The following is a 16116-nucleotide window of genomic DNA, read 5'->3' on the forward strand; positions in this document are numbered from 1 at the left end:
AAAAATATATTATTAAATTTTATAAAATTCAACTTGTCAATGTCTCATTATTTTTTTAAAAAAAACTTATTATTTTAAGTTTTTTTTTTTAAAGCCAAGTCATATTTTCACCAACCATTAAGATTACACTTGGACTCATAAAATCAATTAATTTAATTTGACCCAGCTCATGTACAATTTAGTTTTAAACTAAAATTAAACAAATAAATTACTACGGTTTCAAGATTAAATTATTAAATCAAATTTAATAACACAATCAAAATATTATTCATTCGAACTACTCAGCACGATGGACTGGTTAATAGCATATCACATGGTCTGCTTTGAAGTTACTTTTTAATGTTACTTTTCTTTTTTCGTTTTAAATTAAATATCCATCAAATTAACAGAAATAGCCTACGGTTTATTTACTGGTAACGTATTAAAATGGATTTATTTGTTATTATATGCATTGTCATTTTTTCTACATACTTTGACTAGGAAACAATACCATACGAATTTACCGGACATAATTAAATTTATTTTCATAAAGTACGCAAACAAAAACTTCGAAATATTCCCTTGATTATATATAACAAATCATTTTTTTCTGACGGGATAGGTTCATAACAGACAAATGCAAAAATCACTAATAATTAATAAAAATTGCTTGTAATGGGCTAAATTTGAATAAATCTTGGAACATCTAGTACGGCCAATGAATACGAGGGTGGCTGGATTAAAAGATTTAAGTGAATAAAAAATCGTCTAGAGACCTACCTAGTTTTCACACGGTAGTAGTTGCTTTTCTAACATACCAAGGTTAGATGCAGTTTCAAGTCAAGAGAGTAGAAAATCATAATGCATGTAAACCAGGCTGAGCTGTGAAAATCATGTGCCCACAGCTCCTTCATTTAAATTTACTCAGAAGGCGACACCATAAAATAAAGTGAGATGTGATGTTTGATTAAGATACAGAGGCACAGTTGTGGCATATGACAAGCAAATTAAGCTGATAAATATAGTACACATTCCTTCGAACCTGGAAGCAAATAATGTGACGGTAGTTGCATATGTACACAACGTCTTTAAATTTAACCTTTTCCACAGCCGGCCACCGGGCCATCCCTTCCGGGGACCTTAGGAGGCCTTCTTCTTGTATTTCCTCGCACAGAAAACATAGACCAGCATGTTGAGAACGCTGAGGCCAGCTAAAAGCCAGAAGAAATAATCGAGGTGGCCCTCATTCAAGTTATCGGGGATCCATCCTGGCTTCCCACCCGTGGTTGTGAAGTAAGTTACCATAGTCAGAATAAAAGAGCTCAAGTAATTACCCAAAGACGTAGTCAGGAGTGACAACGCACTGCATAAACTCCGCATTGCATCTGGAGATTCTTCATAGAAGAATTCCATCTGACCAATGAATGTAAAAACTTCTGAAGCACCTACCAACATATATTGGGGGATTTGCCAAAAAATACTGAGAGGCACTGCAACAGCTTCACCAGCCAACCCAAGCTCTTTCGCAAGCTGTAGGCGCTTAATCTCCACCAAAGCAGCAGCTGTCATTGATAACACTGAAATGAACAGGCCAATTCCCATACGCTGCAAATCTGAGAAGCCCCTCTCTTTTCCTGTGAACTTCCTTGCAATGGGAACAACAATCCTATCATAGATTGGCACCCAGCAAATAACACTAACAACATCAAATGATGACAGAGATGCAGGAGGAATTGTGAAAGAACCAATTGTCGTGTCCATCAGCATCCCTTGTTCCACAAACATAGTAGACATCTGGGCATACACAGCGGAAAAGACAATTCCTGTAGCCCAGATTGGAAACATGCGGATCAAAATCTTCAATTCCTCCACCTGCGTGACAGTACAAAGCCTCCAAGGGTTGTGGAAGTCCTCACTTTTCATCTCAGCCTCTGACAGCACAGCAGCTTTATCAAGGCACCTGCATGGAATAGCAATTCAGTAAAATCTCCAATTTAGTGCTTGTTAGATGTCAAAACTTCCACACAAACATACTAAGGTGAGATCAGTGTAAAACGAATCTATTATTATATTGACACAAAAAACAGATCCAATGAAACCTTCTTTACAGTAATCATTTGGGACATTGTCTTATTTGTAAAGATTAAAGAGGAATTCTAGATGTATAAATTTGCTCTCTAGTCTTTCCTCAGAAACCACACGAGACAAGATTCCACTGCCATGAAAAATTGCAAGAACATGGAAAGATGAAGTTCCAAAGGAAAGGAGAACAGATAAGAAATTAAACATCCAACAGCAAATGTTCCCAACAATCTATCCAAGTGGAAGTCCACGATTCTTCTGCTACTAGATAGAGAATAAATAAAGAGTGTTCCACAGGATAATATGTGTTAGCTAAGCCTCTTGTGTTGCACATACTTCTAAACTTAAGACATATATATACATATCAATTTAAATTTCAGCAAATGCAACACAGAAGTTAGAAGGTGGAGAGGGAGAGGGAGCAAATTTAACAGTGTGCTCATGTTAGACACAGCAGCACTTACAAAAATGTAAGCTTAAAAAAACACAATTAGTAAAAAAAATTAAAATAAGATAGCAATTAAACTTCACAGAAAAAAATAATTTTCAGTGTATTCTGCATAGCACCTTTCATAAAGGCTTATATGAGTTTGTTGGTTATGCTCAGACTGTTTCAAATAAGGCATTTTAGTATTAACTAGACAGACCATTCTTGACCACTGTTCAAATTGAATGACCAACTCTGGCATTTGTCTATAAAACACAAAAAAAGATTCAACTTTGGTAAGGATGTTGAAACTTCAAAACCACTCCTGCTGATTGTGTGGTAATGAATCACTAAACAGCTAGGAATTTTGATTAGAAAAACCAAACCAACATCAAATCAGGATAAAATGTTCAGATCTGAGAACAATAAATCAGCTAAAAAGAAATAAGAAAATACTTTAGTTCATCGCTGTGCTCCAGTTTCCGGCTTCCTTCAATAGCAGAGTGTTTGTCTTGTGTTTCATACAGGAGGCTACTATCTAGAGGAACCTCCAGATTCCACTTATGGAATGATGCAACCAAAACTTGACACATCCTTGTAATAGGGCTTCCCCCTGGTCTCTGAAATCTGTAAAGGGGTGTGCCTGAAAAGAAGCTAAGAATAGCTATGCCCATGAACAGTGCTGGAATTCCAAATCCTAGTCCCCAACCGGCGTTGTCTTGAATATATACCAGAAAACTACTTGATACAAGAGCACCAATATTGATTGAAAAATAGAACCAATTGAAGAAAGATCCCTTCTTTACCCGTTCCTTGGGATCAGTGTCATCAAATTGATCTGCCCCAAAGGATGAAACACATGGTTTGATGCCACCTGTCCCAAGCGCAATCAGATAGAGGCCAAAAAAGAATACTGCATACTGAGCTGGAGTTGCTGGAGGGCACAGAGAACCTACGCATTCAGCTGGCTTTAATGCAGGAATAGATGCTGAGAGAGTCAACGCACACATTCCCTGCACCGATTTTCATGTAGAAGTTTAACCAACACTGGAAAAAAAACATGCATCAAGTAAAGGAGTGGTGCATGTTTTTTAAAATATAGATCTTGCTCGACGTAGCTAATACATCTGACACATAAAAAATGAAACAATCAACAAAACTTCATCCAGACTTTATTGTAGTTATGGTTAGTGGCACAATCAAAACAAGAAACTTTTCCATTCCTAAACATCAAACATGGCTTCCTGGAATAAACCATAAGAAAGGAAAGTTGATAAAAGCAGAAACTATTGTTTAACAGGAGTAATCAACACCATTAATCATCCTTAATATCCTTTTTATCACACTATTTTCAAAGCATAGCCACTGCAACTAAATCATGTTACTTTCTTTTGTGCTTCCCAAGTCCTTTGATACAATTTGCAAGAAATCTTAAGAGATGGGCTACTCTGGCATGTTACATATATATTGTAGAATGATCATCAAGTCCACTATGACTAACACAGTGATCTACGTACAGGGCAGATAGACAAGTTCCTTTTTGATATTCCATAATATCTAGATGCCATACTTACGTGGTTATGACTGCAATTCTTTAAATGAATCACAAAATTGCAATATTTTTTTTTCAAATATTTAACTGACAGGTAAACTTTGCACGACAGCTATCAAAACCAGTGAATTCCTTAGAAATAATTGAATTAAGAGAAAAAGAGGAACCAAATAAAAAATAAAAAGCATCTTCTACCTCATCCAAACATAAATTCTTGGCCATAGAATAAACTAAGAAGATTTTCAACAAAAGGTAATACTTGATCAGTCATTTATATGATGAGGCATTACATGGTCCTTAGGAGAGAGCATTTCTATCAAGACACCAAATAATCTATTCTAGCAATCACAAGCCTTACTTTTGGTACTCTTATGAATTAAAAATTGGAGACGTTCAAGGGATTATTTTGAATAACAGGCCCAAATTCACCACATGCTTGTATTTAAAAGAAAAGAAAAGTAATAAGAGCCGGAGGTAGCTCCATCAACATTGAGAGATATGAGCATGGATAGAAGCTATATAGTCATGCATTAGAAATGAGGTACTGATCAGAGCTTTAGGCAAAGAATAAAACTAATGAGTTTGGTTCGCAATTACAATGAAGTAAATTGAGGAGAAAGTAGCAATAGTCCAATATCTTCCCCAACAAGTATCTGCTAATACAGCTCCGATGAGGGGTGTAAGATAGCATGTCCCTGACCAGGTGGTAACATTTCTTGCAGCCGACACATTTCCTTCATGTAGCTTCTTGGTAAGGTAAGTGACGAGATTAGTAGCAATCCCATAGTAGGCCAGGCGTTCACAACATTCAGTACCTGTATGAGGTAAGATAAAAGTCAGAAAGACAATAGGATACTTAATCATCCAAGTAGCGTGAAGTTTAATAAATAGTACCCAGTATGAAAGGGCATGCTTTCCAGTTTCCAGTTTTCTGCTTAAGGACAGGGTTCCCATTAATGTCAACTGAGCCATCTCCTGTGTAGACATTGCTTTCATCCTGGAAATATAATACGAAACTGCATGTGTGAGAGCCATGGTTTCTGATTTTAACAACTTGTGAGTGTGTCCAAAGGGCATCTATAATGACCACAGATAATCAGACTAGTATTTCTGCACTGGTTAAAAAATGGCACCAACCCTTTCAAATGCCACCAAAAAATAAAAGATAAGACAGGCTCCCTCTATATGCAGCGTGGACACAATTACAGGACAGAATCGGAACACTCCACCTATATGGCAACAGACCCAATTCTAAGAAAGCAAGAAATTGAGGATTAACAGCAAAGACACACCACACATGCATATCATAGATACTGTTCAGACAAGCTGCTTTTTAAATTTCACTAAACTGCAGTTCACATGAACAAGATGGTTTAAGAATTTACTTAATTTTCATGTCTTTTTTTCCACTAAATTTCTATGTTACGTGAACTTGGCTATATTAATCAGATATAAATAAGTTACCAAACACTGGACCCAATAAAAATCAAAGTTTCTGGGACGTGACACCTCTAGCTAGTTAAATATCTATTTCCTCGGAAGAAAGTGAACCTAACGTGTCAAAATTTGGAGATAAATCCTGTATTTTTATTATTTAGGACTCTTATCAATACCTGACAAGGACTGGATACTTGTTAATCTTAGCCATCAACTAATGCAGCATCAAAGAAGAAAGCCACCTGAACGACTGCCAAGGGCAAACCAGGTGATGTAGGTCAGATTTGAGATTTCTGTTCTACCAAGGATTTGAGGTGAGGTGAGGTTTATTGTTTGCGGAATTACGGTAGAATAGAGCTTGTTTAGGAAGAAATAAGGAGAAATTAGGATTTGAACAGTAATTCAAAGCACTGAAGCAACAGAATATTAAAGCAAGAAATAAGAGAAAATAGAAGGAAACTTAGGCAACTAAGCCTTCAAAATGACTCTAAGAAACTCAATTTATTTCATAACTCAACTCTCCTAAAAATTAAAACATAGCATTCTTATATAGTGAGATTAAGACTCCCTAAGAGACTAGGATAACTAATTCATACTTGGCTAGGAAATAAACTAATAAACTTCTCCATTTGATTATGTGGTCCGGCATGATGCGGTCTGCGTTTTCCCCCAACCACGAATTTGAAAGTTTTCAGTTAATCAACCCTCACCACACCACAATTTTGCATAGCTACCACTAAAAACTCTCTTGAAACCTTAGTTAAGAAAAAACTACAATTTGTATCTTTTTTTAAGCCTAATTTTTCAAACCGCGACCGCAAAAGCTAACAATATGTCAAACACTTTTAAGTGTTGGGTTAATCAATACATATTCTTATTCTGGGCTATTTTAGACACCAAATTCCTAAATAAGACCAGAACTCCAAGTAATTCTGAAAATTTACTAAAATAGACCACAAATCGCAGAACATGCAGAAATCACATTTCTGCCCCTACTTACAAAATAACCCATAAACCAAGACTCTAAGGCCCCATTTGTTTATGCTGTTGAAAAGCGCTTTTGCAAAAAAATGAATTTTTTTCACTTCAAATTAATGTTTTTTTTTGTGTTTTTAGATTGTTTTGATGCGCTGATGTCAAATGAATTTTGAAAAATAAAGAAATATTATTTTGATGTATTTTCAAGTGAAAATCACTTTGAAAAACAAACGCTACCAAAATCCCAAAAGGGCTCTAAACCTCAAACACAAAAATCTACCAAGGACAGTTGGTTGTTTTTTTTCTACCAAAAAGACTTCTTTATTGATGAAGCTAACATAGCTACTCCGTCACCAGGAACCTAGCAAAATCAATTTTTTTTTTAATATATATATATAGAAAAAAAAACTGAAAACAGCCATGATTGCACCCTATGAAACCCAAACCCAGACTTAAACTTTGCTATGCATTGATTACAACCTGCATACTGGAGAAAGCATAGCGGTAAATTACATCTGCCACCAATCGCAAGACAATCACAATTCCAATGTTCTATAAACAGAGGCAGTGGTCGTCACTGCAAAATGCAAGTGACCAGAAAACGAAGCTTCTCATTGCATGTGAAAGCTGTCTTGAGTTTCAATTTTAATTAACATTTAAGCATCAAAAACCCGAAATTAATCCAAACAAATTGCCAATTCTCAATTCTATTTCTTCTTTTGGATTCAAAATTTCATAATAATAACAACAACAAAAAACACCAGAACCCAGAAACAACTTTGTACAACATGTAGCTAGCTAGGTAACAATTCTAACAGGATATTCATGACCTTTGAACAAAAAAAAATCTTCCAAGCTTGGGACTGGTTTGGGGAGACTTGAATGATTGGTAGGTAAAATAGTGAATTCCTAATAAGAAGCTTCAAAGAAAGGAGAAGAATGAGAAAGATAGAGATACCTGTTGAATGAGTCCATCTTCCAAGAGCGATGAATGTTCCTCCACCGAACCCATCTTATTATGTTTCTCTTCTCTGGTAACACCCTAAGATTCGATCACAATTCCGACGAAGAAGATGATAAAATCTAATCCGATCGATCGATCTCGTTTATAAACAGAGATAACCACAGGAGTTAGGAGAGAAGAAGATACCCATGGCCCACGGGTTTATAAGATAAAAAATAAACAAATAAGAAAATAACTATTTTATCCCCAACTATCATACAAATATAATTTCCAAATTTGGGTCTCCAACTCCCCATCTATTCGGCATTCATTACCCAATCGACCTTTTGCCTCTAAATTTTTCCATTTAGAAAAATTAAAAGAGACCTATTTGTCTTTAAATATTATTTTTTAAAAAAATTTCAAAAAAAAAAAAAAGAGGGTTCTTATGGAGTTATTTGGATCATGTCGAGTAGGGAATTTTTTTTAATTAGGTATTCAATTGAGAACCATTCTGTAGTTAAGGGTAAATATGTCCTTTGATCCTACGAGCATAAAAAAGTCTGGGAAAAAAAAACAAAAGTAGTTACGGAACTTTCTAAACTTTAAACCTTGAATCAGTGAAACTTTGAGATGCCGTGTAGTCCTTAAACAGCGTAGTTAGCAGGGAACCCTTCCCAGTAAGTTATCCTACGTCATCTCATTCATTGAATCGTCAACCTTTTTTCAGTAACTTGAAAATACCCCTAAACTATATGCTTTTTAACTTTTTTGCAGGTTTTTTTCAAGCTAATTTCTCCGATCCAAATAGATAAGAATGTTTTTTGCCCATTCCGTTCGAGTAATACCGGAAGTTGAAAGGGCAGGTTGTGTATATAACTTTTCTCGACCTTGGAACCCGATCTGAACTCCATTAATAACCCTAAAATTTAAAAATATTATAATTATCCCAGGCTATATATATTTACACACATCCTTCTCTCGCTCTCTTCCTTTTTACTCTCTTCTTCAACCTCCCGATTTCCCTTCCCAGCTGTAGATTATGTCTCACTGACATGATTCTCAAAGAAATGGTGGTATTGTTAAAGTAAAAAAAAAAAGATAGATATTTGATGCCAAACAAGTGAGTTCACTTCTTTCATTTAAAGAGATTTTAAAAATATGGTTGTATTCATATTTTTAAAAAAATTAATTTTTTTATTATTTTTTTTATATTTTTATCATTTTAATGTGTTGATTTTAAAAATAATTTTTTAAAAAAATAAAAAATTTATTTTAATGTATTTCGGTATAAAAAACATTTTGAAAACCAACCGCAACCTATATTTTCAAACAAATCTTTAATCTTAAATAGTTATAGAGTTGGGTCAAGGTTAATAAAGATTTTATATAAAATTATAAATAAAAAAATTATAAATTAGTTTTTTATTATTTTTTATGTGTATTTGACGAGTGGAGTCTTTAAGCAATTTTCATTTTGTATTTGAAGATTTTTACTAAGTTGGGATAATTTTCATTCCATAAAATATAATTAATTAATATATATTTCTTACTTATTCTTGAATTTTTTTTTTATTAAATGAAGGCCTTCAAGTGCGAATTTTTACCAGAAGTTTGCTCATTTTCCTTGTTGATTTTTGTGTATAATAAAAGAGTAAAATGATAATTATATTATTCTAATTCCCAGTACTATTAATCTAGGTGTGAAAAATAAGTGCTTTTAGTTTTTTTTTTTTTTTTTTTGAATATTCAGCCATGAGGATTTATTGACAAATAAGTCGCAATAATAAAATACAAAATATCTCGATTCCTCGACATCCACTTTGATTCCCTATCCTTAGTTTTAAAAATTAAGTATCCTTCTAGTGATGTGATACAATACTTCAGACAAAACAACTACTATTGTCGCGACGTTACTTTCTCTTAATTTTATCTACGCTGACAGCGGTAGTTTGGTAGATACAGGACGGACGGAATGGATGGTATATAATATATTAAAGATTTTTCTCTCCAGTCTCGGGGAATTATAATACAGGTGTTTGTAACCCTCGCTGCTCTGTCATTGGTTGGATTTTTTTCTCTCTCAACCTCCAATTGCGTGCCGCCCTCAAGAACTTCGCATGAACCTTTCAGCTTGTTTTTCCTTAGAGATATTGTCCTTCTTTTAGTTGCAATTTTTTTTTTTTTATTTGAATAGATTATTTTGGTTTGAAAAGTTTTTATGAATTTTCTTTTTCAAATTTTTTCATCTTTTAAATTGGATCCATGTATTTTATTGAATATTTTTTTAATTAAGATTATTTTAAAAATTATTATTTTTATTTCATCCCTTTTATTTTTTTTCCTATTAGGTTTGATCATTATTTTTTTGATAAAATTTTTTTTTTTTTTAGTTTGATGATTTTTTTAATTGATATTTTTTAGATGAATCATTTAACATTAATTTGGTTCGGGATTGAGCTTTTTATTGAGCACGAATCTAGAATTTCATGAATTATGAATTTGGATAATTAACTCAAGTTTAGGAGATTCCGTTTAAATTTATTTTGTTTTTTATATTATTAAATTAAAATTACTTTTTTAAAAATGTTATTAAATTAATGAAGCTTATTGAATTTAATAACAATAGTCTCAATTTTATTTTATTTTTACTTCTTTAGAAACTTCATGTTATCTTTTTTTCTTTTTTTTTTTGGTTCAGAGAAATTTAACCCCATTAATGTTATAACATTAAACCAGGTTTACTAAAATCACTTTTTCTGGTTCTTTTATTTTAAAATTGATTTTTTTATTTCACCTTTTAATTCTCTAGAATCATGCTTCTTGAATTGTTTCAATATTATTTTTATAGGATTATCACTGTCTTATACCCTGAATCATAAATTTTAAAGATTAATCATGTTCTTAACCCACTGTCTTAACTTATATTCATCATGGTGCTGCCGTTCCAATTATTTTTTATAAAAAAACATCAAATATATCATTATTTAAGTAATTCAAAAGGATCATCTAATATGTTATTATTTAAGTAATTTAAAAGTGTTTTGGATGCATCAATTTTTTACTTCCCGATGTCTTCACAATTTTTAAGGTTGGAAAAAAACGATTAAACCCGGGCGAAGCGCAGGTTAAAAAAAAAAAAAAAAAAAAAAAAACCCCAAGAAGTTCCTAAACAATGAGTTGTCCCGAATGACCATCATCTATATCAATATACTGGAGTTCCAAGTAGCTTGAACAGGGGGTATCATCACAGTCCCACCACCGCTTTGGTTTCCGACTCAAAGTTTACAGAACAGATTTACCAGGCGAAAATAGTTACAAACATATGGCCAAGATAAACTAGTAACCGTGTTGGTGAACACAGAGAAACGGTTATAAAATCATAACCTCCCCACTATGTTGTCAAAATATCGAAACTGTCCAAATATCCATCGAACATGATATCCATCAATTCATGGGAGAAAGAAAAAAAAAGTCTACTAATTGCGCACACAACAATCAAAACTAAAGTTCAAAATTTTGCATCCAAAAATATCTAGCACAGTAGTCAGAAATGGAATAATGTTGAAGGGTAGGGTGAGATGTGAAAGGGAGAAGAGTTCCAACACGGATTATCATGGAATCAAAACGATCTAGTTTTACAAGTAAAAGTTTTAAGATCACAAGTCCTAGGCATCAACAGTTGTCACCTGTTGCCACTCCCCATCTACAGCTTCTTTCCACAATGTTACATTGCTGTTCCCATCAGCAACAGCCAATATGTTTCCAGTTAGTGACCACGAGACCCTCCAAACTGGAGCCTTGAAATCATGCAAGACCTTACCTTCCCATTGATCACCTTCCTTTGCCACGGTCCATATAATAACCTTCCCATCCTGCGAGGCACTAGCGATAGTAGATTTTGGAAGGCCCAAGTTGGGTGCCCAAGCAACATCCCTCACCCAATCAGCATGCATATTAAGAGCTGGAAAGCAATCCAGCTTCCAATTCCCATTATACAGTTTCCACACTTTGACGGTATTATCACAACCACCTGAGCAAAGCTTCTGAGCAGGGTCAAGCAAACCAGAACCAACAAGGGCACCGGGTGCCGTGGATGGGGCCCATGAAACAGAAGTTACACCAGCAGGGTGAGCTTGATCAATCCTCGATGTGTCCCAATTGCCATCAGCTCGTGCAGTAAAAACAGATATATTCCCATCAGATGAACCGCACGCCAAACAAAGGCCCAGTTCATGAGGTGCCCAAGCAATGGAATTGACAGATGATTTGTGATCATCAAAAACATGAGCTTGGATCCAATCATTCTGATTACCCTCCTTCCAAATTATGACTCGCCCATCATAAGAACATGAAGCAAGCAACGAGCCAAATTTCGGGTGAGCCCAAGCTACTTGCCAAACTGGGCCTTGGTGCCCGGTCAGATTTGCAAGATGCTGAGAAGAATTGTTGTTCACCCCAACTATCTTGATTGATTGATCCGATGATGCAGTTGCAATCCGCTTGCCATAATAATCCATTGCAACATCATGGACAGTGTCTTCATGGCCAGTTTCAATTTTCTGAGACGGCATTTTGTAATCAAAACGATTCTTTTCTCCTACAAAGTAACAAATACTTGTCGTCTGTTGCCCAAAAAATGAAAGCCGAATAAATATCGTATCAATTAATAAGCATAGAGGCAGTCATCAGACCTGGTATTTCTACTTTCAGAAGATACGCAACTATGAACATTGGGAGAATTTTTAACAGACCTAGTCTATTTCTGTTAAGTCAAAATATGTGTGATTTTGACGAATTAAATTAATTAATCAATTCAAACGATTCATAAGAAAATAACTGAATAAAAGCACCACCCACACGAGGAGAATTCACAGAAATTCAGATCCTGCTAATTCACTATAGAAACTAAGCAAAACCGATCCCCTTTTGAGCAGATTAATAAACAAAAAACCTAATAATAGAAAAAAGGAATTCGACCCAGAGCTCTAAATTCAAAATCACCGTCACATTACAGAAACCCTAATCTTAAAAATAGATTTGCAGAACACAAGGATTCACAATAAAACCCTCAATAAAACGGATGCTCTTTAGCTAAATTGCTATGAAAAATAGATGAATGAATAGAGGGATCGATTAGATCTGAGCAAAAAATTACGAGCCGCATGATACATAAACAAATCCAACTGTGTGTTCGAGACTAATCATACCTGCGGATGATGGATCTCAAAACGATGCCTTTAGTAGGGGGGATCAAAGGAGAACCAGGGTAGCTTTGTCTGACACTACACTTGAATGAACGCCAAAAGATCGAGATATGTTTCGGCTTTCAGGCGTGGTTGCATCTCTGTCTGTCTCAACTACTTCAGACCCTGTAAAAAGAATTCGATCAAATTTACCCTTCGTTCGTTAGGCTCGATTTTAAACCAGCTTAAGTGCACTATTAACTCCTGTTAAGACCTAAATTAATGGCCATGTGTCGCCTATTTTTATGCAAAAAGACTATCATGTGACGTTCACAAAAAAAAAATGATAATAATAATAATAAATGCTTTAAAGTTATGTGGTACTAATTAAACTCATTCTTATAAGACTCGCCCTTTAATTATTATTTTTTAAAAAATATTCAAAACATAAAAATTTTATTTATTCTCAACAGCCAAGATGAAACTACCTGTTTGGTAGTATAAAAAATTATATTTTCCTAAAATGCTTGAGAAATAAATAAAAAATAATAATGGTTGAACATGTCCAAAAAACATTTTCGTGGTTCCTAAAATTTCCAAGTTTTAGTGACTGAGACTCCTCTATTCTTTTATTCTTGAATTTTTCAAATATTTTATTAGGTTAGTATAATATCATATAATTCTCAATTATTTTAAATAAAAAAATCCCATTTTAAAAAATAAAATTATTGGGTTTTTTAGAATTTTTTTTTGTCTTGCACATTTTTAAAAAGTTGAGCATCACGTGACACACTTTCTTGTTGAAAGATATATTTCATATCACTGTTAAATTCTACGTAAGAAATAGTCAATGGGAAAATGGGAAGTTTGTATACAATTGAATCTAATGAGATGGAATTGACAAAAGGTGATAAAAATGGGGCTTGTATGCGAGATTAGTACAAATATAAGGGTTAAAAGGCGAGGTTTCCCGGCCGTTAAATTTGAGAGAGAGAAATAAAAAAGGGCCAAAGGAAAGCGCTTTCCGCTTTAAAATTTAACAGTATAAGGGGCTGTTTTCAAAATTATCCTCTTGCTCCCTTTTCGCTTTAAAATTACGGTATACTTTCTTTCTTTTTTTATGATGGAAAAGATGTAAAGTTGTAAACTATATCATTAGAGGAAACTTGAGAAACCTTCACAGTATATACAGACCTTACTCGAGGCCCATCGAGGAGGACGACTCCACCCCGTTATCTTTTTTAAAAACACTGGGCCGCGTGACGGGTCCTGACTTTCAGGCCCGCTCGCAGGCCCGTTGAACATGGATCAGGCGCTAAGCCTTACCTTATTCTTTTTTTTTTTTTTATAGTCTTGATTTGTTTTTAAATTTTGAAATTTTTTTATATTTCGTTAAATAATATTTAAGTTTTTAATTTACTTCTATATGATTTTTTTTAATTTTTTTACATGTATATTAATTTTTAGTTATATTGGATTTGTTAAATGTTTTAAGAGATTAGTTTGATTCATTTGTAATTTAAATATATTAAATTTATTTTTAGAAATAAAAAATATTTATTTCTTATGATATTTTTAATATGTGTAGCCTTGCATAATATATTTTTATTTTTTATTTTAACCAATAAATCTTGTGTGTGTGTCAATTTCTATTTGAAATTAAATTTAATAAACAAATTTATTAAATACAACCAAGTAAATTATCAATATTATTATAATATTAAATATGTTGATCTATGTTTGTCTTTTAGTTTTTCCCATTATTTGTAGGGAAAAAAATAACAAACCAAAAATGGTTTTGTTTGAGGTGTCTTTTCTCCCTCTCTCTCTCTTTTTATTGAACTTGACTTTTTTTTCTGCTTGTTTTTTTTTTCATATTCTAAAAAAAAAATAGTTTTAAAGAAAATTCATGTTATTAAATTTTATAAATTCCATGGATATGTTCATAAGTTTGACTGATTCACTTGGTTCATATATTTGACTAGTTTAGCTTTTTTTATCTTTTCAACATCTCAATATTAAATAAAAAAATTGCAATCCCACTAGAGTTTGGTGTTTAATTTTGTGATCATCTAGTTTTTGTTATCACATAGTTAAATAAAAAAATATTTTTAGAAAAAAAATTAATCTCACAGGAGTTCATCACCTCATTCACAGATTTGATGTGTTAGCGCAAGTTACCTGGTTTATTAGTATGATTCACAGGTTCGGAGTGTTAGCCCAGGTAACTAGGTTCGTAAATTTGATGAGTTTATCTATCACCGGATGAAAATGATATTTTTGTTTTTGGTCCTTTGATTTTTATTTTTTTTTCCTTAATTCTATCGTGCATTATTAGATTGGCTGAAAAATAAAATGCGTGCTTTATTTTTTATTGTTCTCTATAGGGTTATCATTGTCTCGAATAAATATTTATTTTTTAGGTTGATATTTAATTTTGGTGAACATATATATTTTTATTATATGATTAAAAAATATATTTTATAAAAAATTATTAAACTCAATATAATCCATGAGACATGTCGCCAGGGAGTTGAGATCAATCTAATTTGTCACTATTTCAGTATTTTTTTTTTTAAAAAGTTGTATTTTGAAAATTTTGTTAAAAGCTATGACATGTTTTTATTGATTATCAAAATTATATTTGTGCCAATGAGATCAATTAATTTAATTTATGCTACCTCCCTCGTGATTTAGTTGGAAATTCAAGTTATGTAAAGAGCTAAGTCGCGAGGTCTAAAGATTGGCCATTAAACCATATTTAATGACACAATAAAAAAAAAATCTCTATATTTTTAATATTTTTTTAACATTTAAAAATATCTATCTAATCTGTGGTGAATTTCAGGTCAATTAACTAACTAATACACAACAAAACCACGTAAAAATCACTTTATTGCATAGTTGTTTCTTCTTATTCTTCTTCTTCTCCATCATTTACTTTGTGTGCTCTTAACAATGTTGACCCCTTCAAATTTCAAAATGTTGTTTTGCCAAATTTCTCTCTCTCTCGAAACGTGCTTTTACGATTAGTGTTTCCCTGGTCATTGAAAATGAAAATTTTGCTTGACAAATAAAAGAAAAGGACAGTTTACCTATAGAAATATAATATTTCATAAAAAAAAAAAAGGGAAACATTGGACAGTGAAGTCTTGCAAGGAACACCCGATGCTTACCGGTGCATGCATTTGCACATTTTTTCCTACCCGAGAAGGTATATAGACGTAGTCAAATATGAAAATACACTTGTGTCTTAAAAAGGGACACGTTTTACGTTAGGCGACATGAGCAATTGAAACTAGAAAATCCAGGAAGTTTATGTTGGAATTCTTCTCGTGATTCTTTGTTTAAAAATATAGTTGTGATTATTTTTTAAAATATTTTTTATTTTAAAATATATTAAAATAATACTTTTAATTTTTAAAAAATTATTTTTAAAATTAACACATCAAAATAATCAAAAACATATAAAAAATTATTTTTTAACAAAAAAAAAAATTTAATTTGACCGACAGAAGGATTTCCATTTCTC

The 16116-nt window shown here is 32.9% G+C and overlaps 2 protein-coding genes across 3 annotated transcripts; both read right to left on the reverse strand.

Moving 5' to 3' along the window:
- Positions 1 to 841: 841 nt before the first annotated feature.
- On the reverse strand, positions 842 to 7608 carry LOC118046492 (protein NRT1/ PTR FAMILY 8.3). Its single transcript, XM_035055423.2, has 5 exons — positions 7414 to 7608; positions 4935 to 5037; positions 4638 to 4855; positions 2945 to 3501; positions 842 to 1939 (listed from the first exon to the last, which is right to left on the reverse strand). Exons 1-5 carry the CDS (start codon positions 7465 to 7467, stop codon positions 1120 to 1122), a joined length of 1752 nt encoding a protein of 583 aa, XP_034911314.1. The 5' UTR covers positions 7468 to 7608; the 3' UTR covers positions 842 to 1119.
- Positions 7609 to 10898: 3290 nt separating this feature from the next.
- On the reverse strand, positions 10899 to 12839 carry LOC118046491 (protein transport protein SEC13 homolog B). 2 transcript variants are annotated; one of them, XM_035055421.2, is made up of 2 exons: positions 12609 to 12839; positions 10899 to 12023 (listed from the first exon to the last, which is right to left on the reverse strand). In XM_035055421.2, the coding sequence occupies exon 2, from the start codon at positions 11970 to 11972 to the stop codon at positions 11067 to 11069; it is 906 nt and encodes a 301-aa protein (XP_034911312.1). In that variant the 5' UTR covers positions 11973 to 12023; positions 12609 to 12839; the 3' UTR covers positions 10899 to 11066. The 2 variants fall into 2 exon arrangements, with proteins under 2 accessions (XP_034911312.1, XP_034911311.1); XM_035055420.2 differs by having other exon boundaries at positions 10899 to 11998; positions 12609 to 12837.
- Between the last annotated feature and the right edge of the window lie 3277 nt (positions 12840 to 16116).

This window comes from Populus alba, chromosome 10 (genome assembly GCF_005239225.2).
Source record: "Populus alba chromosome 10, ASM523922v2, whole genome shotgun sequence".
Lineage (NCBI taxonomy): Eukaryota > Viridiplantae > Streptophyta > Magnoliopsida > Malpighiales > Salicaceae > Populus > Populus alba.